Source organism: Anomalospiza imberbis, chromosome 24, assembly GCF_031753505.1.
Source record: "Anomalospiza imberbis isolate Cuckoo-Finch-1a 21T00152 chromosome 24, ASM3175350v1, whole genome shotgun sequence".
Lineage (NCBI taxonomy): Eukaryota > Metazoa > Chordata > Aves > Passeriformes > Viduidae > Anomalospiza > Anomalospiza imberbis.
This window is the reverse complement of record NC_089704.1, coordinates 5477058-5501399: the sequence shown is the minus strand read 5'-3', so window position 1 is coordinate 5501399 and position 24342 is coordinate 5477058. Positions and strand designations below refer to the sequence as shown.

Below are 24342 nucleotides of genomic sequence, written 5' to 3'. Positions count from 1 at the left end.
ACCCAGGAGGGCTCCTGATCACAGGGAGAAAAAAGCCCTGATTGCAGATGGTCCCGGAAAGCCACCGTCCTCCCCTCCCTCTCTGTGCGACCCCCGCGGCCCCCCGCTCCCCTAAATGGTTTAAGGCACCGTCGTATGAGGAGGCAGGTAAAAACCTACCCGGAGCAGCCCCGGCACAAGTCCCTGGAGAGGCAGGAAGCAGCAGGGGGCTCCAGGTTGAAGCAAAGTCCATTATAAATACATATAAATTCCACAAAATGTTTTCCTCCCTCCTGTCCGTGAAGGCTCAGGCTGCTCCGAGGAGTGTGTGTGGGGCAGCTGCAGGGGATGTGCTGCCTGAGATGGGACGGTGGCCACCGGAGGGCTGGAGTCCTTTGCCAGGAGGTTTGGAAGTGCCGGGAGGAGATCGGGAGCAGTTCACGAATCCTCTGGGACGGCCAAGCAGATACAGGAGTGGCAAGAGGTCAGGAGGGATGTGTGAGGCTCTCCTGGGTGCTGTCCCAGGGGAGCAGAGGTCCTGCTTGAGTCAATGGGACAGGTGGCCCCATTCCTGTAGAGTCCCTTGCTCAGGATTTTTATTACACACCAAAAGAAAAAAAAAAAAAAAAAAGAAAAAAAAAAGAAAAAAAAGAAAAAAGAGGAAAAAAGAGGAAAAAAAAAAAAAAAAGAAAAAAAAAAGAAACTAAAACCCCGAGGTAAAAACCAAATGCCAGCAATGAGAAGCTGCCTGAGCTGCCTGTCCTGTCACGAGTCCCTCCTCAGTTTGGAGCTGGGGTGTCCTTGCCCGGGCTCTGCTCCTGGCTGTCCCAGCCTCCCTCTGCAGCCACCTCAGGGGTGTCTCCTCTTCGCCTCCCCCTTGCTCTGGGGGGCAGAACGCCCGAACCCTGGCGGGGCCGGCTCTGAGGGGTGGCACAGGGCTTCCCCAGGGAGGCAGGGCTGGCTACATGCGGGAGGACGGGCTGGCCAGCTCGTAGAAGAGCAGGTAGGCATCGCTGCTGCGCACGTGGCTCGAGGACATCGGGGTGACGCTGCAGGGAGGGGAAGGGGAGAGCTGTGAGCAGCGGGGACGGGATGCCCTGAGCAGGGGGTCCCTGCTCGCTTGTCCCACCCCAGGCTCACCGGGAGTCGTTGAAGCTGTGCCACTCGCTGGACACAGGGCTCTTGCAGTAGGCTGTGTAGTGTCCCCCCATGGTGGTGCCCGAGTGGTTGGAGACGGCGTAGAGGTTGTAAACGGCGTGGTCTGTGGGGAGCAGGGGTGCTGCTCAGCCCTGCTGCCCCACAAAGTGCCAGCACAGTGCCCCCCACCATGCCAGCAGCTCCAGCAGCCTGGATTTCGTGCCTCCCACCCCCCACGCCTCTGCCCCCCACCCGCTGGGGACACGAGGAGCCCAGGAGGCCCCAGGAACTCAGGGCTGGGAGTAGAGGCATGCAGGGGCTGGGACTCACTGCAGCTCTGCGAGGCGAATTCCCGGAGGTCCAGGTCCTTCAGCGGGAAGTTGACGAAGGTGGTGAGTTTGCTGCTTCGTATCCTGGCCTCGGAGAAGCGCTTCAGGTCTGGAGAGTCACGTCAAGGAGCCAAAGGGACAAAGGGGAGCCTGCAATAACCCATCTCTGCCCCCCACAACAGCCCCTGCCCCCATCCCTCTGCCCGAAGGATACGAAGCACCAGGATCTTGGGGAACTTCTGGATGCTGAATTTTTTTGTGCACCTTGTCCTAGCTTTGCAGCGACAGCACGTCTGTGGGAGAAAGCAGCATGAGCAGGAGGGTGAGGGCACTGCCCACAGTCCTGGCAACACAAGCACAGAGGGGAAGAGGCCCAGCCTGCCCCAGCCTGCCCAACCCCCCTGCCCTGTACCGGTTTCTCGTCCCCATCCAGCACATCCTCTTTGGTGAAGAGCCGGAGGCAATCCATGAGCGTCACCTCCCCGTAGCCTTTCTGTGGGAGTACAGTGCTGGTTAGGGACAGCGGGTGTGGGACAGGCAGTGTGGGACAGGGATTGTTGAGGCTCCCTCACCTTGGGGATGGGCAGGGACAGGTCCCAGAAAGGGTCGAAGGCTGTGGAGCAGTAGCCACACTCGCTGCAGGTCAGAGAGCTCTTCAGCTGCCCAACGAAGAGGTCTGGTGGGGTGGGACAGAGCAAGGTGAGAGCCCTGGTTCCCCCCTCGCTCCCAGCCCAGCCCTGTCCTCCCTTCCCCCAGCCCTGCTCACCGCTGATGCGGCTGTCCTCCCTCTCCTGGTACCTCCTCCACATCTGCCGGCTCTTCTCGTCATCACTGCAAGGATGGGGACACAGCAGGGCACTGAGCATGGCCTGGGGGACACCAGCCCCGCCACCCAGCCCAGAGGGACCCGTGAGGTCACTGTCCCCGGGCTGGCCTTGCGGGCAGCGAACTCTTCTGGGGCTTGTGCGGTGCCAGCACTTACGGGAGGTGATCCAGGGTGTCGGTGCTGGCCCGGGGCCGCACCAGCACACGGTTCACCTCGCTGTGCAGCCCGTCCAGCAGGAACCGCAGGAACTCCTGTGCATCCTGCTGGCTGCAAGACACGGGGCATGGCCAGTGAGAGGCTGCAGGGGGCTCAGCTCCCCCCACCGCCCTGCAGCCACCCCCTCCTCACTTGTAGCCGACGAAGCGTGGGGCATATCTCTGGATCTGCGTCTTGAACTCGGAGGGGCTCACGCTCTCGTTGGGGGACGAGGTCCAGAGCAGCTGAATCAGCTTTGCAAACTCTGCAGGCAGAGAGGCAGGTCAGCAGCGGAGGTGGCACGGCCATGCCCCCATGGGGACAGCTCAGGGCCACACTCTGGGGTCTCAGGGCCTGATCCTCCGCTGGCTGGGCAGCCCAAGGAGGAGCATCGAGCTCTGGGTGGGGGTCCCGCAGGATGTGGGGTATCGCAGGGATGTGCTGCAGGAATTGCTGCAGGAATTGCTGCAGGGAAGCCCCTGCAGTCACCAGGGGCCGGGCTGGGCAGTTACCGGCCATGAGTTACCTGACATGAGCGCCGTGCGCATGCGGCTGTTGTTGTTGAGGTCCCGCAGGTACTGGTTCTGCAGGCAGTAATCCCGCAGCTCCTTGGTGTTGCTCAGGCACTGCAGGATGGAGTTCATGAAGCACTGGGGGAGGCAGAAGAGAAAACCATGGCAACGGGAAGCAGAGGGAGGGAGGCAGGCCGTGGCAGGGGGACACCTGGGCCGGGCGGGCGCAGTACGGGGATGAAGCCGTGAGGAGCAGGGGAAGCTCTTCCTCAGGCAGCCCCGTGGGGAGAGGGGTGCAGCGAGCTGGAGGGTGAGGGTGGGGTGTTGGGGGCGAGGTGAAGGGACAGGGCTCCCCCTGCCCCACGGATGTGCCCGGCGCGAGCCGCAGGCCCGGGGTGACGCTCACCGTGTTGCCGAGGTTCCGCAGGCCGGTCAGCCCCTGCACGGCCTTGGAGCTCTGCAGAGAGAGGGAACAGTGCTGGGAGGGCGGCGGGCTGGCCATGCCTGTGGGCAGCCCAGCGAGGCCATGGTGCCACAGAGCTGCCCGTGGAGCACAGCCTCAGGTGCAAGGAGAGGCCCCATCCCGCTGTGACATCATGGGCAGAGCCAGCACCCAGCAGCTCTCTGGGCCAAGGGCCTGGTGGCAAACCATGGCTGGCCTGCCCCGTCCCGCTGGCCCAGGACTACGCACGGGGCTCAAAGTTCTCCCTGCCTGGCAATGCTTTTGCCCCATGCCCTGGACTGCAGGTCAGGCCGGCAGCCCAGGCTGCCTCCCCTGGGGACACTGAGGCATGGCAGTGCCCTGTGCCTGCCCCACGCTGCAGGAGGAGCACAGTGCCCTGTCACTGCCTGCCTGCTTCATGCCAGGCGTCCATCCCCTCCAGGACACCCTGCACAAGGGCAGCCCAGACTTTGGCACAGCTGTCTTGCAGGATAAAGTCCACCTGGGAAAGTGCAAGCCCAGCCCTGTGACAGCCAGCCGGGGGAACAGGGCTGTGTGCCCAGTGGAGCCTTCCCAGCCGCTCGCTGCCCTGGCTGTGCTGCACCTGGGCCATGGGGTGGCAATTCCAGGTGCTCCAGGTGCTCCCTCAGCCGGGAAAAGCAAAGATGGGCATGGGCAGCTGGAGGCAGGGAACCATCATCACTCTTTGCTGGAGAGACCGAGAGCATAGAGGGGTTTGGGGGTGCCACCACCCCTCTCCCAGCATGCAGGACGGGATGTTGGTGGGGGGGCACTGGTGGGAGCCAGGGGTCCTGCTCTCAGCCCTGCATAGGGGAGCAGCAGGATGAGCCTCCCCAGAGCAGGGTGGGGGTCTGACGGGTCCTGCAGGGACAGAACGCTCATGGTGCTCCCCCAGATGCCCAGGATTTAAGGATCCTTAGGCAAACGCCCCAGCTGCCCACCTGAGGCTTGAGGAGGAGGAGAGGAGGCGAGAGGAGGGGAGGGGGCCCAGCAGCTCCGAAATAGCAGCAGCTGGTGTGTGTGTGGGAGGTGCTGAGCACCCAGCCCTGACAGCAGCCCAAAATAACCCAGATCCAGTTACACGTGCTCCTTAGCGACGGCACAGGCATCACCCACCGCGGCAGGGACCGGCACCAGCGGGGACCCGGCCGCCCTGCGTGGGCACACGCGGCTCTGCTGGACTGACCGGCTGCCCTCTGTGCCATCGGGTGCCCCCGCAGTGCCCAGAGCGCAGGGGTGTCCCCAGGTATGCCTGCCCATGGCTGTCAGTGCCGGGGGACCACTGTCCAAAAGTGCCAGGTGCCTTCTTGGGCTGGGGGCAGGCTCAGTTGGGCACAGGGGGCCAGCAGGATGTGACAGGTCAGTGCCATGCCACGGCTGGAGGAGCTGGCCTGGCTCTGGTCCCTGAGCAGATGGCGGCAGGAGATGTGGGCCTGTGTTCCAGCAGCCTACATCCATCCCTTGGAGGATCTGAACCCCAAGGCCCTGCTCGTGTCCTCACCGCTGCCCCAGGGAAGGTCACGGTGCCGGGGGGAGCAGCAACCCCTGGGAGCTGCCCCCGTGTGCCCCAGCCATCCCCACCAGGACGTGCTTGTCCAGTTGCCCTGGTTGAGCAGCTCCCGCCGTGTGCCAGCAGGGACCGGCCAGTCCTGCCCATGTGGGTGCAAACCTCCCCACAGATCCTGCATTCCCCCACAGCCAGGTGCCCGGCTGTCCTCCCGGAGCCTGGAACAACCCCAGGGGAGGGCTGGGGCTGAGGACTGGGTGTCAGGTGCTCCCCTAGCCTGGCACAAGCCCTGTGCGCACCGAGGTGTTATTTCCCCCTCTGGATTTCCCTCCCCTGGGTGACTCAACTCCAGCTAATCCCCCTCTCCCGTACAGGGCTTTATCTAGGACACGACATGCTCAGAGGCGGTGAAGGAGAGCTGGCTCACGCGGCGCGGCTGGGGGCTCCCCGAGGCTGCACCGCAGGACGGGGACAAGGGACAGGTGATGGGGACAAGGGACAAGATCCCGACCCTCCTGCCCCATCCAGGTCCACATGCCAGGAGCCTGTTGGGGCAGCAGGAGAACCAGAGCAGCCAGACTTACATAAGTGCTCAGACCTTGCCCTCCTTGCCCCTTGCTCTGCCATCCCTGCAGGAGAGATCTGTCCCGGCACACTGTGGCTCTGGGGACAGCCAAGTTCGCTCCGATGGCACTGCCAAGGGGCTCAGCGTGGCCAGCAGACCCTTCCTTGTGGTGGGACATGGGGAGCTGGCCAAGGTCACCGCAAGGGCAAGGCTGGGAGAGGAACCCAGGTGTCCTGACACGTGCACTTCACTTGCTCCCTGCCACCCTGTGGGACACCGGGACACGCCGTCCCCACGGGCAGCTGGGAGAGCACCCACCCCCAGGCACCCCGTCCTCGGGCATGGGGGATGGCACAGGGCACTCCACGCTCCCCAGGGTGGGCAGGGGCTGCCCCCTTCTCTGCCCCCAAGCCAGGGGATGGGGGCTGCGGGCATCTCATACCTTGGTCTTGTTGAGGACGAGCCCGACGAAGGTGGAGACCAGCAGGGACCCTGGCATGGAGGTGCGGGGCCGCAGGTCCTTGTGAAGGTCGGGGAGCGCGGGGGGCTCCTCGGGCAGCGTCACCGTGTAGGAATCCCTCATGGTGGCCCCGGCAGGCACCGCAGGACGGCGGGGAGCAGCCGCGGGCAGCGGGGGTGCCAGGGGACACCGGTCGGGCTGCCCTCGCCCGGGGCCGGCTGCAGCCGGGGGCGCGGGGTCAGGCGCGGAGCCCCCCGTGCTGGGCGTGCGGGGCCGAAGCCGGTGCCGGCTGCGGGGCTGACGGCACCTGAGCGGCTCTGACATCAAATGGGTGGAGAGGCGGCAGCCGGGCTCGGTGACGGCTCGGTGACGGCTCGGTGACGGCCAGCCCCCGCGCACCGCGTGGTACAGCGCGCCGGGAGCCAGGGGGGCCCGCGAGGGGCGGCTCTGCCCCGGGGACACGCTCCGGAACACGCCCCGGGCTCCCCGGGCTGCGGGGGGCTGCGGTGCCCCCTCGGCATCTCTCACCCCACGCTCCCGTACCCCGACACCGTGCGCGCACCGCGGGGGCAACGGGGAACTGGGGAGAGGCGGCAGCCGGAGGAGCGCCTGCCCCCCCAGTGCTCCCCCCGTGCTCGCAGCTCGGCGTGCCCAGGGCTGGTGGCACTGGCTGGCCGGCCCCGGGCACGCTGTGCTCCGGGCAGGCACTAGGCAGCGAGCGGGGCTCCCCCGCTGGGGGTTACTCGCCAAAATTGCCTTGGTAGAAGTGGGGCAGTCCCACAGCATGCGGGTGCAGGGGGTGCCTGTATCCAGAGAGGGGCTGTGGGCTGACAGACAGGGTTGTGGGGCTCCCGGCCATGTGTCTTTCCTGCAGTGCCAATGCCAGGTTCCCAGGCAGTGACCTTTTGGGGGAACCCCCCTCTTTGGGGGATGCATTAGCACTGAGCTCAGAGGATATTTCAGTGCCTTGCGCTGGGCAAAATCTCCCTGCAATTCCTTTGTGGAGCAAAGACCCCACCTGGTGTCTTCCCTCGGTAAACTGAGGCATGGCACGGGCAGGGCTCCAGCTCTTCTCCTGCAGCAAGGGCAGTTGCAGAGACTGGCAGGGAGCCCGGGTGTCCTGCGTCCTAGTCCTGCGTCTCCCGCTGCTTCACCCCTCTGACCGCGGGGGGATGAGCGCCGGAGCCCTGCGCCTGCCGTGCGTGCCCAGGTGTTTCTCTGCCTGCTCAGGGAAATTTCCATGGGCAGCCAGGGCAGGCAGCGCGGTTGGGCTGTTCTGACAGAGCCACAGCCTCCAACCTCACTGAGAGGGCTCTAAGCAGAGCCTCCTTGCCTCCTCTGGAGCCCCAAAACACCCCCATCCAGAGGCAGGGGCTGCTGAATCCTGGTGGCTGCAGATGCAGCCTCCCGGTCGAGCGGAGCTCGGCACAGCCAGCGGAGGGGCTGGCTGGGGACGGAGGGAGGGGAGGGAGGAAGGGAGGGAGACTATTTTTGGCACCAGCAAAAATATCTGAGGAGGCATCTTGCAGCGTTATTCATCTGCAGGGCTCTTTTGCATCACAACAGGAGGGCTGTCGTAAGCGGGGCCTGCGCGTGCTCACACGTGTGTACATGTACACACCCCGCGCTGTGTACGGCGTACACACACGGGGACACGGTGTGCACACACACCCCACTGCCCTCCTGCAGCCTGCCTGGGTGCCCTGCCATGCCCAGGGGCACAGCCTGGGCCTCCAGGCTGTGGCACAGCTCCCCAAAATCCAGAGCTCCTGCCACCCTTCCTGGCAGTGTGGGTGGTACCGCGGGGGCAGGATGGGCACTGCCAGCCCCGAGCGCTGTGCAGGGAGCTGGGGCAGCTCTCCCCGTGCGGATGCACCGTGCTGGCCCAGCCGGTTCCATGGCAAGAGGGCGGTTCAGCCACATCCCGTGTTGAACCTCGTGTCCCGGTGACATCGAGCGCCCCGGGCAAAGGAGCGAATTCCCCTCCAGCCAGAGAGCAGCGCGCAGGCTCTGAGGACGAGGCTGGAGCGGGAGAGAGAAGGGGACACCCGGTGGGATGGCATCACCCAGAGCAGGTCCCTACCCTCAGCTGGCCCCTCTGCAGTGGTGACCTTCTGCCGTGGGCAGAGGTTGCCACAGGCCCGGTTGGCACGGCGGCGGCAGGCAGGGCCAGCCAGCACTGGCTGCGGGCCAGGGACATCAGCTGCTCAGGATGGAACTGTGGAGAGCTGCCGGCGGTTTTGTGGGTGGCCCTGGCCTTCTGACCCTATGTACACCCGGGGTGGTTAATGGGCCGGCACAGCTCCAGTCCTGCCCCTCGCCAGACTGCCCTTCCCAGGAGCCAGCACAGCCCTGCAGCTCCGCAGGCACAGCCCCCGTTGACACCGCACCTTCACACACCTCCCTTTGCCCACAGGGTGGTAAACTGAGGCACGAAGTGATGGTGAGGGTAGGGACACACAGAAACACCCTCATTCCTGGCTGCAAACCCCTCTGGACGGCGGTTTCTGTGGCGCAGAGGCAGGAGGCGGCGGTGGAAAAAGGGATGGGAGGAGGTGTGGGGCCAGCCCCGCTGTCGCCTGGCTGCGTCAGGAGCGGGTGCTGCTGACACTGCCCTCGGGGCTGGGCAATGGGGCAGAACCGATGGCAGCTCTGGGGCTGCAGCCTGCGCTTGTTTCCGGCACCTGGCAAGGCCACAGGCACCCAAGTCTGGTTTACGATCGGGACATTTGCTTCCCGGCTTGGGAAAGGGAGGGAATAAACCACAGCAGTGGAAAATAGCGGGTGTGCCCATCAAAGCACCAAGGAAACCTAAGCCAGTGTCACTGACCTGGCCTGCCCCGGCATGGGTGTCTGTCCCAGTGCCCTTTGCCACCTTTGCCACCCATCAGCCTGGGCTGTGTTCACGTGCAGATTGTGGGTTGGGACTTGCACAGTCCCTGCTGTCCCACAGGCACCCCATGGGAGCAGGCTGCCACCCCACACAGCAGTGTTTGGGCACATGGGATGGGGACCCTGCAGTGGCAGTGTCGGCTTTAGCGAGAGCCAGTGGCTGCAGCAGCTGCTGGATCCCCCCTTGGTGCCCCCCAGCAGGGCCTGGTGTGGGAGGGGGAGGCAGGAATTCCCTTCCACAGCACTGGTCCTCCACTCCCCTGACTCCCCAGCTCGCTCCCTCACCCCAGGACTGGGGGCCAGGCATGAGGCAGGTGGGCACAGGGGGTCCCACACCACAGCAGGGCACTGCTGAAGGTGGTTCTGTGGGGGAAGGCACTGGGGAAGGGGCACAGGGAGGGGTGTGGGGGCACTGGCTTCAAAGGGAAAAATTGCTGGGGGATTCTTTTCTGCTTCCCTGCGAGCAGGACAGGGCTTCTCGTGGTTTGGCGGATGGTGGTGGGACAGAGACGCAGGGAAGCAAAGGGCAAGTCAAACCGTGGGGGAATGGAGGGTGACTGGAAAGACAGCGGGAGACAATGCAGGCAGAGCCTGGCCAGATCTTGGAAGGAAACCTGAGTGGAAAATTACCAGGCTGCTCCCCTGCACGGTCTGCGTGTGCGCTGCCTGCTCCCGGCCCGGGCTGGGGCTCTGGGGATGCTGCAGCACCGACGGGGACGTGGGGCACCCAGCACCTGCCACCACGTGTGGTGCTGCCCATGGGGAACACCCTGCTGCCACACAGGCCGGGGCACAGGGCCCCAAACTGGCAACAGTGGATGGTGCCAGGGAACTGGCATCGCTGGGCACCGAGTCACTGTGGCAGAGCCAGCACCAGCCAAACCAGCTGTCCCAGCAGGATGAGTGCCCAGCCTGCACATGTCACCTTCCCTATCTGGGATGAGGCAGCAGGAAATCCTCGTCAGCCCCACATGGGGCCGGAGCCATCACCTGCTGTCACATGCATGCAGAAAGCGCAGCGGGCACAATCCTGGGCACAGACTGATCCTGCCTCCTTGGGGAGCGTGACCTGCGAGCACAGCCCCTCAGAGGACACCCGCCTGCCCGCACACGGCTGCCTCAGCAGCTCCAGCCGGGACTGCTGCGCCAGCAAGGGCATCTCAGAGGGTCACACACAGAAACTGAGGCACGGAGCAGCACAGCCAGGCTCACAGGTAGAGCGCAGGGGCCTCGGGCTCCTCAGCTCACCACAAGCACAGCTCTGTCCACAACACACCTCACATCCCCCCAGCACAGCTCCGTCCCCCACCCCCTGGCAGCCCCGCGTACCGTGGGGTCCTGGACGGACACGTCGCAGTGCTCATCGCTTCTCTCGCAGGGCTGGCTGGCACAGCGGGTGCCCGACGGTGGCAGGGTGGCCTGCGAAGGGCTGAGGTGGCCGGTGGAGAGGCTGCCGGGGTGGCTTTTCCTCCCGTAGCTCTCCAGGTAGCCACGGACATAGTCGGAGTGAGTGGCAGCCTGGTAGAGACCCTGCAGGTTGCCGAGCTCCGGCCGGCCGCGGGTGCTGAGCGCGCCGGCCGCGGGCAGGTAGGCGCTGTCTGAGGTGTGCAGCCCCGAGAACTCCCGCGCCAGGTCCGAGTGGCTGATGGATTTGTGGCGGCTGAGGGGCGCTGCGGAGGGCAGGTAGCCCGTGGGGCTGCCAGGGGTGCCGGTGAAGGTGTAGCAGGCACCCCCGCTGAGCCCAGCGCCGGGCAGCCGCGGCTGCGTGCGGATGTACGAGGGGCTCAGGCGGATGCTGGGGTCGGGGTACAGCCGGCCGCTGTCATAGCCGCTGGTGGGGGACAGCCCCCCAGCGTGGTGGTAGCGGGGAGAGGGCAGGTAGCTGGCTTTGAAGCCGATTTTGTCGCTGTCTGCGTAGGTGGTGGACAGGGTGGATCCATAGGAGCTGTAGGAGCTGTAGCCGCTGGGCACTTTGCTGTAGGTGCTCTCGGCGTAGCGGGAGGAGTCCACGTATCGCTTCAGGGTGGAGGAGAGCTGGGACATGCTGCAGGCTGGGGCTCAGCAGGCTGCCCCGGAGGCATCGGCTGCAAGGAAGAGCCCAGGGATCAGTTCCACAGGCCCTGGTCAGCACAACAGGGCACCCACCAGCTCCCACCCAGCAGCTCCTGCCTCCCCTGGAGATCCTGGGAGACACAGGGCATCCGGGGGTTGTTGGTGACAGTGTGGCCATGGCTCCTGCCACCTTCCAGCCTTCCTGGAGAGCCTGGGACAGCAGGACCCGACTGGCACTGCCACCCCCATGTCCCCGGGCATCTCATACCACAGAAGGGAGCCCCAGGGCACAGCCACAGGCACCCAACATCCCCACAGACACCAAGGAACGGCAGCAGTCACCTCTGCCCCAGCCCTGACATCCCTGCCACGCCATCCAGTGGCTGTCCCACTCTTGGGGCTGGAGAGGTATCCCCAGTGCCTCCTCCAGGTGGGAGGCAGTGCCTGGTCACAGGATGATGCTCAGGCCCAGCTCTGGCTGAGACAGGCAGGTGGGATGAGCCGATCCAGCCAGCCCAGCACATTCACCTGGTTACTTACAGGGAGTGCTGGCACTTCAGTGAGAGGGAAACTGCGGCAAGGTCAGCATCTGAGCAGCTTTCCTGTCTCCCTGCCATGGCTGTCCCCTGTGTGCCCCCATCAGTAACTCAAGCCCAGAGTCCTGCTGGTGAGGTGGCAGCCGTGCCCCTGCCAGCCGGGCAGAGCCAGCACTCAGTCCCCACAGAGAGCTGGTGGCTCCCGCACAGAGCAGGAGAGGAGCACACAGAGACAGGGACAGAGGCTCCCAGGGCACACACAGAGCCAACCTGGAGCAGGGACAGGGCAGTGTGGCAGCCAGCAGCCCCCAAACACGGGCTGTCAGGAGCTGGAGGAGAGTTTGCCCTCAGTGCCCATGCTGGCAGGCTGATGGCTGGATCCCTACCTGTGCTGGGGCTGTGGGTGGCACCGGGGCAGGCAGCACCCAGCCGAGCTCCTCTGCCCCGGCGCTGCTGGTGCTCAGCTCCCGGGGTGACTGGTGTCCCTTCCCTGGCAGGACAGTGGCTCATGTGGCTCCGAGAGTCTCCAGTCACCCGGGAGATGACCCTGATTCAAAGGCTTTTCCCAGCCCAGCCGGGGCGGGCTCTGGCCCGGCTCCAAGCCAGGAGGTGCCGGAGCCTGTGCCTGGCCCGTCCCTTGCAGCATCGAGGGTGCACCCGGGCTTGGGGACGGGCGCTGGATCGCGGCACGAGGAGCCACCGCGGGTCACTGCCTGCCTGGCCCTGCGGGGACACAGCCTCCTGCTCAGAGCCCCGCAGACTCAGCGTGGAAACGCCCCGGGAATGCTTCTAGGAGGGGGCGGTGAGAGACAGCAGCCAGCCCCTGTGGGCTCCTGGCGGGCAGCGTGGCTTTGCAGCCAGCCGGCTGCATCCCGGGCGCTGTTACTGCCCAGGGAACAGCCATCCCACCGCGGAGAGGGAAATATTTACAAGCAGCAGCGAGGTGGAGCGCACAGACCTGTTTGGGGACGGAGGCTGAAGGGTGAATAATCTGCTCCCGGGCAAGGGCGCCACGAAACACCCGGCTGTTCCCAGCCTGGCTGCGGCCGCCCTCACCAGAAGCGGGGCTCTGCCAGTCAGGATTTGACATGGACAGTGGGGAATTTCGCTCACAGAGAGTGGGACTCCAGCCAAGAGACTGGCACTCGAGTGCCAGGATGGGAGTGACGGAGCCCCTGGGCTCCCAGGGAGCACATGCCTGGCTGCCTGCCCTGCTGGGGCACGGAGCAGCCTGGCACAGGGACTGCCCCTGCTCCCCATCCTCCTCGCCAGCAGAGATGATCTTGGCCTGGGACAGTGCCAGGACAGCCCCACACCATCGTCCCCTGCCAGGTGCCCACGCTCTCTCCTGGCACCAGCAGCACCAGGAGAGCACCGGTTTGGTAACAGGAGGGCAGCAGGTGCTCCTGGCAGCAGGACAGGTCTCCACGGGGCAGCACCTGCCCTGGGGATGCAGAGCAGCCGATGGAGGGATGCAGGGTCAGGAGCGGGCACCGGCCCCAGCCACGGAAGCTATCCCGTTCCTTGGGAAGAGAGGCCTTACCATGGAGGAATGTCACATCTGCCAGGCTTGCCTGTGCTTCCAAGTCCCCATGTCACATCCGAGCAGACCCCAGGGCGGCGGGAGAGCGGAGCGTGCCAGGAGCCAGAGGAGCTGAGGGGGTGTGAGAAAACCCCGGTTCCTCCCAGCGCTTCCTGGGCTGCCTGGCCCCTCCCTACCCGTCATTGTGCTGAGCTTTCCTGATGCCTGGCAAAGCCCTGGGGCCGGCACGGCTGAGTCAGGCCTCCTGCACCCTCATCATCCTCCCGGGGTGTCAGGGGAAGCTGAGGCACAGGAATGTCCGGTCTGCGCTCACGGGGCCAGGCAGGAGCGGTGCCACCACATGGGAGCGGGACACCATGGGGCTGCTCGGGGCGCTGGGGAGTCCTGCCCTGGCCCTCCCTGGGAATCTCAGCTCAAAGCGAGGAGGCAAAACCTTCACTCCGGAGGCGGAGAAGCAGAGCCCTGCTCTGTCCCCGGCTGCTGTCCTGCCCGTGCCCAGTGGCAGGTGTCCCCTCTGTTCTGCCCGTGCCTGGTGGCAGCTGTCCCCCTCGGTGGCCACGGAGCCCCAGAGCGGGCTCAGCTCAGCTTACACAGCGCTGGCTCCATCCAAGGTGTCACAGCACAGCTGCTTCTCGCTTACGCAGGCTCGGAGCTGTGTCCCCTGTCCCCTGAGACACAATGTCCCAGCCTGGAGGTTACGTGGGAGCTCCCAGAACTCTACCGTGGTGGAGGCAGAGAGGAGACCTGTGTGAGGCACTTTGCACGCTCCAGAGTACAAGTGCTTTGGGGTTGAGGGGCTCTGTGTCCAGCTGAGCGGGGTGGGACAGCCTCCTGCACATTCCCCAAGGGAAACAAGGCACAGAATCTCTCCAGGTATCCATTTCCCTCTAGGAAGGGTAACCCCGAGCAGTCCTGGGGGCAATGAGCCACAAAATGTTTGCTCCCTGGAAGGGACTGGAGTGACGCTTGTCCACAGATGGGGACTGCAGTGCCTCTGTCACAGCCCGGCTCCTGCGTTGCCCCCCAGCACTCCCACCCCCCAAAGGGACAGACCCTGCCCAAGGTGATTCACCCAGCCAGGGCCAGCCTGGCCAGGGCCCTTCCCCTGCCAGCCCTGGGCCTGAGAACCCCCCAAGCTCACCTCACACGGCCGGGAGTCACCACCCTGGTTCCGCTCCGTGCTGCTGACCCATCCCCACCCTGCTGCAGAACCTGCTGCTCCCGGGCCACCCCCCAGGCAGCAAAATCCCAATCCCACGGGGGACCCTGACGTAAGACCCAGGGCATGAGTTACTGCTTTGAGGTCTGTGGGTGGCAAAAAAAAGAAGGGACCCTCGGGCAGGCGGCTCTGCCCATGCCAGGGGATGAGGTGGGTGCCGGGCAGGGCGGCTCAAAGGCAGGATTTTGTGTGTGAACTCGGAACCTTCTCCCTGGAGAGAAACCTCTCCCCCGTGCTGTTATCCAGCTGTAGGAAGAGCGGGAAGGTTTTGTCTGTCTCCTTGTCCCCCTCCCCGGGGTGGTGTCCCCACCTGCACTCACCTGCATGTGGCGCGGGTGGCCGATGGCTGCTCAGGGCACGGCGAGGGGCGACCAGCCAGGCATTCGGTGATGCCCTCGGGGCTGATCCTGCCTCCTTGGGGAGCTTCCCGCGGTACCGGAGATGGGCGATGTGGAGATGGGCAGCAGCCGAGCCCTTCGCAGGGGACAGGACGCCCCCGGCTCAGCCCCTCCACCCTGGGAGGGAGCGCAGTGGCCGGAGGGGGCCGAGCCCGAGGGCTGTGGGGCCACGTAAAAACACCACCGCAGAAATTCAGGGCTCAGGTTACCAGGCAGATAAATATAGTGTCTTTATCTGACCTCACAGGGCGCTGAAATGCTCCTCTCGCATTCCAGCTTGGGGAGGCTTAAAGGGGACGCGAACCCGGGGGGGCTGGTGGCCCACGGCAAGGGGGTGCCGCGAGGGGAGGCTGCGGGGGCTGTGCCAATGGTGAAGGAGGACTGAGGGTAAGCGTGAGGAACGGAGAGACCTGGGGAGGCAGGTCGAGGTCCAGGAGGGAAAGGATAGAGGGAGGGTTAAGGGAGGGAGCGGTGGTGGGAACACGACTTGGTGTGTGTGGGGCAGGGAGACACAAAAAAGGGTGGTGGTGGCTGCCAGCAAGGTTTGGAGTAGAGCATCAGGGGGAGGGGAGGAGCTGGACTGGGTTTTGCCCCCCTTGGGGTGAGCTGTAGGGAGAAGAGCCCCCTAAACCTTCAGCAAAGGTGGGCGTGGGGCAGCTGGCGTGGCGTGGCCACCCCTCGTGGATCCACGGGGACACCGGGGCACGGCTCCGAGACGCCTGACCCGCCCAGGCTACGGCACCTGCGTGGCCGTGACTCAGCGAGCACCTGCCGAGGATAATGAGGAGGGATGTAATTAGGGTGGCATCTTCCTCCCTCCCTCCCGTCTGGCTCCAGCCCTTAAACAGGGAGGGGCGCGTCGGGGCGTTACTCTGGGAGGTGGCGCAGGGTCACCAATGGTGTTAGGGGGTGGTGGCTGGGTCCTGCTGGTGGCTCCCGGTGCCAGGATGGCATCTTGACCCTGGGCAGGGCAGTGTATGGCTGCTCCAGAGGACCCGGGAGCCCTTGGCAGCCCCCCAGGCAGATTGTGGGCACAGGGGCTCCAGCAGGACCCTGGTGTGACGGGCACAGGAGCTTTGGGACACGTGCACACCCAGCCCCGCTCCCATGGCCACTTCCATCCCTGGCAATTCCCTCCCCAGAGGACGGATGGGCCAGGACCAGACGTGGTCCCCTGCTGTGCCTCCCTGCCACCACCGTGGGCAGTAGGTGGCTTCTGGGATGGAGCTGGGGGTTTAGGGACAGGGATGGGGACGGAGGGTCTGGGTGCAGGGGGCCACGCTCCAGGTGGGCAGGAGGGGGTTGCTTTGCCCAGGAAAGCCGCATCTTGCCCCTCTGCCTCCTCCACTCCCAAAGACATTGGGGTGCTGGAGGGGCCTGCTGTACCCCTCAGCAGGGTCCTGGTGCCCAGCCCCACACAGCCCCTGTCCCCACTGCCACACACACGGGCGCCCGTGGCTCCAACACACAACCTAGGTAGGGTTTTATTGTGCAGACAGAGGAACACTCCTGGATGGTAAGGTGGTCTTTTTTTTTTTTTTGTTGTTGCTTTTCATAGGGTTCTTTTTTTTCCCCTTTTTTTTTTTTTCCTTTTCCCTTAACAGAATTTCTTTGACGACAAGCTGTGGAAATAACTACAAATGTTCACAAAAAAATGAGACTCGAGCCGCGTCCGCGCTCTGCCGCTGGGCTCTGCGCCTGCCCTGGCGCTCACCAGCACGCCCAGGGAGCTGGGCACAGCCAGGCCTCAGCTGGGCACGGCCTCAGCAGCACTAGACAGCAAGCAAGCAGGCAGGGATGGGCAGGGGACGGGCACGGGGGTGTGAAGCAGCTCTGGAGAGGAGCAAGTAGTGGGGAGCAGCTGCTGTGTAATGCTCTCAGCCGTGCTGGCACAGCCCGGGCTGCGCGGGTGGCACAGCTGGATGCTCCTGCCTGCCTCTTCCTTTCCCTGTGCCCTCCCCTGGGTGAGGCTCCTCGGGGTCCCGTGGGCATCCGGGCAGCCCTGGGCTGGCAGATCTGAGCTGTGCTGGCCATCCCTGTCCCTGCTCTCGCCAACCCCTGGCACCATCCTGGCCTTACCGAGGTTGTGGGCTGCCCTTAGGTCCTTTGCTGCTCTTAAAGGGAGACGGGGAAATGCTGAAAGGGAGGAGGGAGAAGGGAGGGGGCACACGGGCTACTCCCAGGAGCACAGTGGGATTTGAGGAAGACTGCTCTGCCTCTCCATGAGGAAGGACTGGGGTCCCCAGATGTACCCTTCAGGAGGACAAGGTGCCGGTGCAGGGGAGTCCCTGCAGAGACCCGGGGATCACACTCCCAGAGGGGAACCCCCTCCCCACCAGCCAGCCTGGGTGCAGCTCTGAGGGCCCTGGGGAGGGCAGTGGGGCTGTGGCTAGCTCAGAGAGGCTCTGCTTGCCTCCACTGGTGCTGGCAGCAATTCTCTCGTCACAGCTAAGGGCTGCTCCCCGGGGAGAGCGAGTGGTGTCTCTGGCTTGGGCAGCCCAAGGGTACCAGATGGTGTCTGGAGGAGGCCTCACTTCCCGCTCAGCTGTAAGAAACAGATTAGGAAAAACTTGTTGCCGGAGCATGTTTGCACTGAGCCTATTCCCAGGGCCCCGGAGGAGCCCTAAGGAGGCAGGGGGCGTTCATGGTGTCCCCTAGACTTGCCCCCCTCTCTCCTCCCAGCCTGCCAGGCCCAGCAGCATCCCATGGCTCCCCATTCACTGAGTCATGTTGTGCCCTCTCCCAGCCGTGGCAGCTCAGGGTGAGAGGAGAAGGGTGAGGAATCAGTCGCCTGGGTGGCAGGCAGGGCAGGTGTGGACACCAACAGCCCTGTCACCTCCAGGGGCCACGGGCACAGCACCCACCACGGGCACCCTCCGCACGCTCTCGCATCTCCCCCCTCTCTTACCTGCCAATCCAGCTGTCTTTCCCCAGTTGAGAACAGGCAAACCCCAAGAGTTAAAGGGATGGGACAAGCGAGGCTGAGGCCTCCAGTGCTCCCAGCACAAGCAAACCAGCCAGCCTACGGAGCGGGGCGGCGCGATGGGAGAAGCAACGCTGCCTAGCAGAGCCACCATGCTTCGGAGCGGGGCGTGTGTGCGTGGGATGGTGGGCCTCGGCACGGGACAGTGGTTAGCGTTAATATACGGCTAAATAGAGATAACACAGAGAGGTTTCACGGCTTCCAGACGCTTCAGCTTCTCTTTCCAGGGGCTGCGAGGAAGGCGGGGTGGCTGGGGTGTGCTCGGTGTGTGCGTGCGTGTGTGTGCGAGCGCTGTGAGTGTGTGTGTGTTCGTGTGTTTCGCCTTTCACAGGGACACGAAGTCCACGGCTTGCAGGAGAGGCAGGGAAAGGAGCAGCAGCAGGAGCCACGAGGTGTTCTGGATCAAGAGGCTGAAGCCGGCGCATTTCTCCAGTTTGTCTGTCAGGAGAAGGAATGGGGAGGGAGAGAAGAGAGGCAATGAAATCCCTCAGGAATGGGGCTCAGGGCGGGCGTTCTAACAGTACTGGAACACAGCTTCTTGCCTTTGCTCTGTCACAGAAGTGCAGCACGTCCCATCCTGGCCTGTTTCCCTCCCAATGGAGGGAATGTAGTAGCAAAGAGTTTTTGGGACCCTGAGAAGCATAACCCTGCCTGTCCCTGACTGAGGTGACAAGTGGATGGGCACCAGGTGAGACAAAGGTCTCTGCATCTGGGGGACTGCTCCTGTGGGCTGTAGGTGTGGAGGATTCCCACTGTGCTCTCTATGTGAGGATATCTAGGCAATGTGCCTGAGGTGGGACCCAAGAGAGGCAGGAAAAGCGGTGTGAGATGGGGTAGAGTGAACCCATCTGTGGGATGAAGTGCACCTGAAGGGTCGGGACACATTTATGGAGCTCAGGGAGGATCTGGGGACACCACAGGGAGTTGTGGTGCTCTGTGCTGGCCCTGCCAAGCCAAGGAGCAGGTGGGAAGGGCTGAGGCCAGGTGCCACCACCTGTCTCACCTTTAATAACAGTGATGTTCTTTATCTGGTTGCCAGTGTAGTCGTTGGTGGCCTTCAGCTCGCACATGTAGATGCCCTCATCGCTGGTGGTGAAGCTCTGCAGGTGGAGGCACACCAGGTTCTTGTGCATGGTGACGTTGGCTCGGCTCCGGTAGATGTTCTCGGAGACGCTGATGGTGCTGTGGATGACGTGCTTCCTGTTGTCCTTGGTGATGCTGAACTCATAGGTCAGGGGGTTGTCGGTTTTGTTCTCATAGCGACAGTCCACGCGCAGGTTCTGGCCCAGCAGGCAGGCACTCAGGTCCTTGATCATCTGGCAGTGGGCGGCCTGGAGGACTGGGAGAGGCAGGAGGGGGTTGGACAGGGAACAGCGAGCTCTGGGGGTGCCCATGCAGCCTCCAGGCTGCTCTGGGCCGAGCAGGGAGCAGGGAGGGATGTACCTGTCAGGATGACAGCGATGCCCACGGTGGGGTTCATCTCGCTGCTGAGGTGCCCGGTGGGGGCTGGCTCTGAGAGGGGAACCTGGGCAGGGGGAGAGAGAGGCAGTTAGCCAGGCCACTGCCCCAGGGTGTGGGCACTCGGTGGTGCAGGCTGCCCTTCTTGCACAGACGATGCTCTAGCGTCTGCTCCTCCTCACCAGTGTCTGATTCACTGCACAGAGCCCGGCTGGCACTGCACCCAGCTGGGGAATCAGGCACTGCGTGTCTGCCCAGCATCATCTTTGCACTTCCCCAGGCAATGCCCCTCCACACTTTGTTTTCCCTGTCCAGATCCCCCCAGCAGACACTAAATGAGCGTGGCCAGACCTGCAGCAAGGCCTGCCTGTCCAGCCTCCTCCCACTTTTGCCCCATGGCCAGCCAAGGTTCAGACAGGTAAAACCAGGCTGCACCCCAGTGCCTGCACACCTTGACCAGAGGTCTGTGGCTCATGGCGAGGGCGCTGCCAGCTGAGGGACCCTCTTTGGGGGCTGATGGGTGCCCGCCCTGCCAGTCCTCCCACAGCTCCAGCGGGTGAGCTCAGCAAGGATGAGTCATGGCAATGCAGTGAGGGAAAGGGGCCAAGAGCAGCGAGGAAGAGGGACACAGCAGCTGGACAGCGAGCCAAGACCGCCAAAGGATGGCACGAAGCCTCCAGGAGCTGAGCTCAGCCTGCCTGGCCACGGGGTGGAAGGGGTTTGGGTGGCAGCATCCACTGTCTGGGTCCCTGCCCGGTGCCTGTCTCTCTCCAGGCTGCGTGTGTGGGTAAGGGGCCCGTGATGTGCCATCCAAACAACCAGGGCTGCTCATTGCAGCCAGCCCAACGCAGCCACAAGGAATCAATTAAAGGTTTGCAGGCTGGCCAAACAGCCGCGTGGGGAATCCAGCCGCAGACATGCGGAATGGAGGTTCAGGGTGGGGGAGCAGCGAGGCAGCCAGGCTGAAGGACACACCAAGCATCTTGCAGTCAGCCCTCCAGGCTGGCCATGTCGGGCCAGGTCCAAGAGGGGGAGCTGATAAACCAGCCCTTCGTGACTCCAGGCTGGCAGAGGGGACAACAGCCCTTCAGTTTGCTCCCTCTGAGCCTGGCAAAGCATCCAGGGAAGAGCTAGGAATTGCCTGTACCACAGCCAGCTGCATTTTTCTATTTAGCAATTTTTGGGTTTTTCATATAATGTTCTAAGAGGAAATACCAAACCCATTTGCTCACCCTGAAGCTCAGAAAAAATTTCTTTATCCAGAGCCCTAAACCTTGGCCAGGAAGAAAAAGTCCCTTCTCTTGATCTTCCCACTGGCAACTCAAGAGATTGCCAATGGGGTAAATGCTTGAACCTCTGGATTCCTAGAAATTGTCTCCCTGTCCCTTGCTTTGTCATTTCCCAGCACCAATCTGCTCCCTTTTGAATGTCCTGGGATCCCATCTAGGTCATAGCCTGGCTTTCCTCCAGAAAATCCATGCAAAGAAGCTCCCAGAGAGGGCTTTTCCTCCCATCTATGTGCCCAAACACTCAGATTTTCTAGGCTCTGGGTTGATAGCCCTTGGACCCCTCTTCTCCTGCCAGCAGTGCTGGGAGCAGAGCAAGCCAGGAAACTCTCACTCCTGCATGATCCCAGGGCTTTGGCGTGGGGACAGGACACAGGAGGACGGTCGCATTCGAGGGGCTCCAGCTCTTACAGGGCAAAGTTCCCGGCGCAGTCCCCACCTGCTCGGGGTCACACCATGGCGGTACCTACCCCCTGTGCCCACCAGCGTGACAGGCTCAGGGTGACAAACGATCTGCGGGGATGGGGACAGGGGCGTGCAGAGCCAGGCTGGCGGGCTGAGGGAGCGCAGAGCCGCAGGAGCCTGGCTGTGCCGGGGGGTGGCTGCCAGCAAACGGGGTGCACGGGGACGCGGTGCGCAGGGAAGAGCGATCGGGCGACCCTCGAGAGGGGCAGGAGGGCTCGGGGTGGGCGAGCTCCCCCGCTGCAGCAGCGCGGAGCGGGAGCGCGGCTGCGGTGCGGGCGTGCGCGCGGGCGCGCCCAGCGGGAATGCCGCAGTCCCGAGCGGAGGGTGGGGGGCACCGGCACCGGGGCGAGAAGCTGAGCCCGCCCCCTCCTCCAGCGCGCTCTGTCCGGCCGAGCATCCCCCGGGCGAGGGGCGAGATGCTCCCGGTGCCATCGCCGCGCCCGGCGGCTGCGGACCCTCCCCCGCCCGCAGCCCCGCGTTGTGCCCCGAGCCCAGCGGCTGCTCCCGGCCCGGCAGCGTGCGGGGCGCTGCGGGGCGGTCGGTGCCTACCTGCGGGCGCTGTCCGGTGCTGCCCGCTGCCTGCGGGGCTGCCGGCGCTGTCCGGCGGGCTGTGGGCGCGGCGCTCCCGCAGTCTGGGCAGGGCTGGGCGGGCGGACCCAGCGAATGGGGGCCGGGAGGCGTCACTGAGGCTCGGCCCCCGGCCCTGCGGCGGGGGGCGGTGCGGGGGGGCCCTGCCTCTGCGGGACTCGGACGCCCCCGCCCCGGACAAGGGGCGCGCACTGATGCGGAAGGTGCAGTTCGCCCCCCTTATGTTCCCCAGGAAGGGCGACGCATCCCCATCGCCATGGGAACGTCATTTCGCGGAAGAGCTGCCAACCCTCATCTTCCCCGGCAGCGTGGGAGGTGTTTTGCTGGGAAAGGAGGATGGTTGGGAAGGGGAAAAGGAGGTTGGTGTGGGCTTTGCTGAGGAGGGGGCAGGTATCATCCTCTGCCACCAAATGTGTTCAGCTCAGGTGCTCCAAGAGACCACTCTGCACCAGGTCACCACAGGTCTCCTCCATGTGGGAAACCATTGTGGGAATGACAGGACACTCAGCTGAATCAACGAACCACACAATCATTTAATTTGGGAATGACCTTTAACACCATCGAGTCCAACTGCTAACCCAGCACTGCCAAATCCACTGCTCAGCCATGGCCCCAAGTGTCACATCTACAGGCTCTGTCTGTGATGTCACTGGACACAGACCTTCAGTTTTTGCCCCAGGTCTGGTGGCAATGAGGACACAGCAGGCTTTTGCTCTCCACAGGCTCCCATCAGCATGTTTGGGAAGGGGATAAGCAGAGCTGCTTCTGCACAGGCAAAATGGCTTTGGATCTAGAAAGCAGCCTGGGACAAGACCTCTTCCCTGCTCTTTGGCAAGGTCATGACAGCAGAGGAGGGCAGCAGCAGGGACCTGTTTTCCCTGGGAGTTTGGGTCCAGAGGCATCCCAGGAAGGCACAGAGACACACAGGATGGCCTGCCCTGCCCTCACCTCCTCCCACAGCCCTGGCTGGGCTCTGCTAAAAGGGCTGACACTGGGAAAGTTGATATAAAAGTCATGTTCTCCTCCAGCAGAACCTGATCCCAGGTGACACTCGAGTGCTGAGGTTTTGCAAGCTGACTGTGCAGGGGGTTTTGCTAATTCTACAGAAGCTCGGCTCTGGCTGCTCGCTCACTGCATGGGCTGCAGGTGTGCCGGCCCATACAGGGACAGCCCCTCAAGCTGGCCAGGGGGTCTGTGGTGCCCTAGGAGTGTTGAGCAGGGTCCCAGTGTGCTGCCATGAGGAGGGCAGAGGGCTGACCCTTGTGGCAGTGGGGTATTGAAGACACTGTGGCAGCGTGACACACCACACTGCTGGATCAGGCTGGCAGGGCTGGCTATGGATGGGAGGAGAGGCATGGCAAAACAACAGGGAAAGATACTGAGACTGGGAGCAGATGGATGCAAGGCAAAGAGACAGACACGAGGCACGCTGCAATGTTGTCAGGGGGGGAAAAGTTGTAAGCACAAGGTCTAGGTCCAAACACAGCTGTGATGTGGGGCAGCCCATGTAACCACACACACACACGGGTCCTTTTTCACATTTCACATCTCCACAAGCTGTCTCCTCCACATCCCCACCCTCAACCACAGCTATTGCACAGTGAACCAGGGAATTCAAGCTCCAACGACTGGCTTCTAGAGGCATGCGGTGGCCCAAGGCCCACTGCGAGAGATTTGGGCTTCCTTTCAGTCTCTGGCTGTGGAGGCAGGCATGAGTGTGCAGTTTCTGGGCAGTGCTGGCAGTCACTTTTCTGCCTAGGTATTTGCAGAAGGCTCCTTGCAGAGGTTTTCCCTCCGGATAGTCCTTTTGCTGCAGATTGCAGCCTGGCTGCTATCCCTAAACCAGAGAAAAGCACCCAAGTCACACGTAATGCAGAGGCCTCCCAGAGGAAAGGGGTGGGGAGGAGAAAACCTAATAGTGACAGACCAATGGAGAGGGGGGCAGGCAGTGTTTGCAGTGGCAGGCGTCAGTCAGGGAGACAGACAGCAAGAGGGACAAGGAGGCAGCCAAACAGGCACAGTGCAGCACAGCAGTGCAGGCACCAGCAGGAGCGAGTGGATGCGGCAGGACAGACAGACCAGCAGACAGCGGCAGGGCACAGACAGCTCCCCTGGGAGCTCAGAGCAGCCAAACTGCCCCTGGATCCTCTCTAGAGAGAAAGGCAGGGCATGTAGGGGTCCCTGGGGGGAAATTCACTGCTCCCACTGGCTCAGTAGCTGCAGGAGGCAGGCTGGGAGCAGAGGCTCTGAGGGGCACCATGACTCGGGTGTCTGGTGATGCTGCAGCAATTAAAACCTGGCCTTGCCCAAGGACATCCTGCTGCAGGAGATACCCTTCTAGGAGAAAGGTGGATGCACATCCTTCCCAGGAGGAACGTCTCTGCCCTGCCCTCAGCCTATCCCAAACACAGGAATTGGAGAGTCTCTCCCTTTTCCTCCTGCTCATGAATCACAGCACAGCAGCACACCCTGGGTCCTGCTCAAAACAATGCCCACGCAGCAACCATTCGCTCCCACACTGCCAGTTGCTGGGGAGAGGTGATGTAAGGACATGGACAACAGGACCTGGGGCCAGCCGTGCTGTGGAGAGACCCCTGACACCCTCACCAAGGCCATTAGAGCTGGGAAGTTGCAACATGGAGGAGTAAGGGAGGGCATCTGGGAATCAGCGGTGGAGCTGCAGAGATCGCAGCCCAGGGAGTGACTGATGCTCACCTGCCTCACGGCTCAGCCCCTGCCCCAGAGACAGGAGGGCTGCAAAGGGTTTGCTCCTTGCTGCACATAGCCAAACCCAGGCCCTTCCCACCCCATCTTTGAGGGACAAGGAAGGGAGGCTGCAGAAGAGCTGTGCCCTTGTTTGGAGGGACAGAATGGCCCTCGGGAGCCCAGCAAGGCCCCACAGATGCTAAATGTAGCACGGCCCAGATATGAAGCCCCTGGGCTTTGTGG

At 63.6% G+C, this 24342-nt stretch overlaps 2 protein-coding genes across 4 annotated transcripts in view; both read right to left on the bottom strand.

Annotated features, from left to right (window-relative positions):
• Window positions 1-248: 248 nt before the first annotated feature.
• Window positions 249-14782, bottom strand: USP2 (ubiquitin specific peptidase 2). Of its 2 annotated transcripts, XM_068172318.1 has the most exons (13): window positions 14536-14782; window positions 10195-10949; window positions 3385-3435; window positions 2993-3116; window positions 2620-2731; window positions 2428-2538; window positions 2212-2276; window positions 2018-2121; window positions 1858-1938; window positions 1660-1738; window positions 1447-1554; window positions 1120-1240; window positions 249-1028 (listed from the first exon to the last, which is right to left on the bottom strand). In XM_068172318.1, the coding sequence occupies exons 2-13, from the start codon at window positions 10906-10908 to the stop codon at window positions 941-943; spliced, it is 1758 nt and encodes a 585-aa protein (XP_068028419.1). In that variant the 5' UTR covers window positions 10909-10949; window positions 14536-14782; the 3' UTR covers window positions 249-940. The 2 variants fall into 2 exon arrangements, with proteins under 2 accessions (XP_068028419.1, XP_068028418.1); XM_068172317.1 differs by lacking the exons at window positions 10195-10949; window positions 14536-14782 and adding an exon at window positions 5956-6352.
• Window positions 14783-16072: 1290 nt separating this feature from the next.
• THY1 (Thy-1 cell surface antigen) overlaps window positions 16073-24342 on the bottom strand; it is a 393200-nt gene continuing 384930 nt past the window's right edge. The window contains exons 2-6 of one of the 2 annotated variants that reach the window (XM_068172069.1): window positions 21355-21409; window positions 19040-19121; window positions 18600-18935; window positions 17522-18034; window positions 16073-17158 (exon numbers count right to left, since the gene is read on the bottom strand). In XM_068172069.1, coding sequence (XP_068028170.1) covers window positions 17922-18034; window positions 18600-18935; window positions 19040-19076 — 486 coding nt within the window. In that variant the 5' untranslated portion in view covers window positions 19077-19121; window positions 21355-21409 and the 3' untranslated portion in view covers window positions 16073-17158; window positions 17522-17921. Of the gene's footprint in view, window positions 17159-17521; window positions 18035-18599; window positions 18936-19039; window positions 19122-21354; window positions 21484-24342 lie in introns of those variants that run through there. The other variant, XM_068172070.1, reaches the window with a different exon arrangement.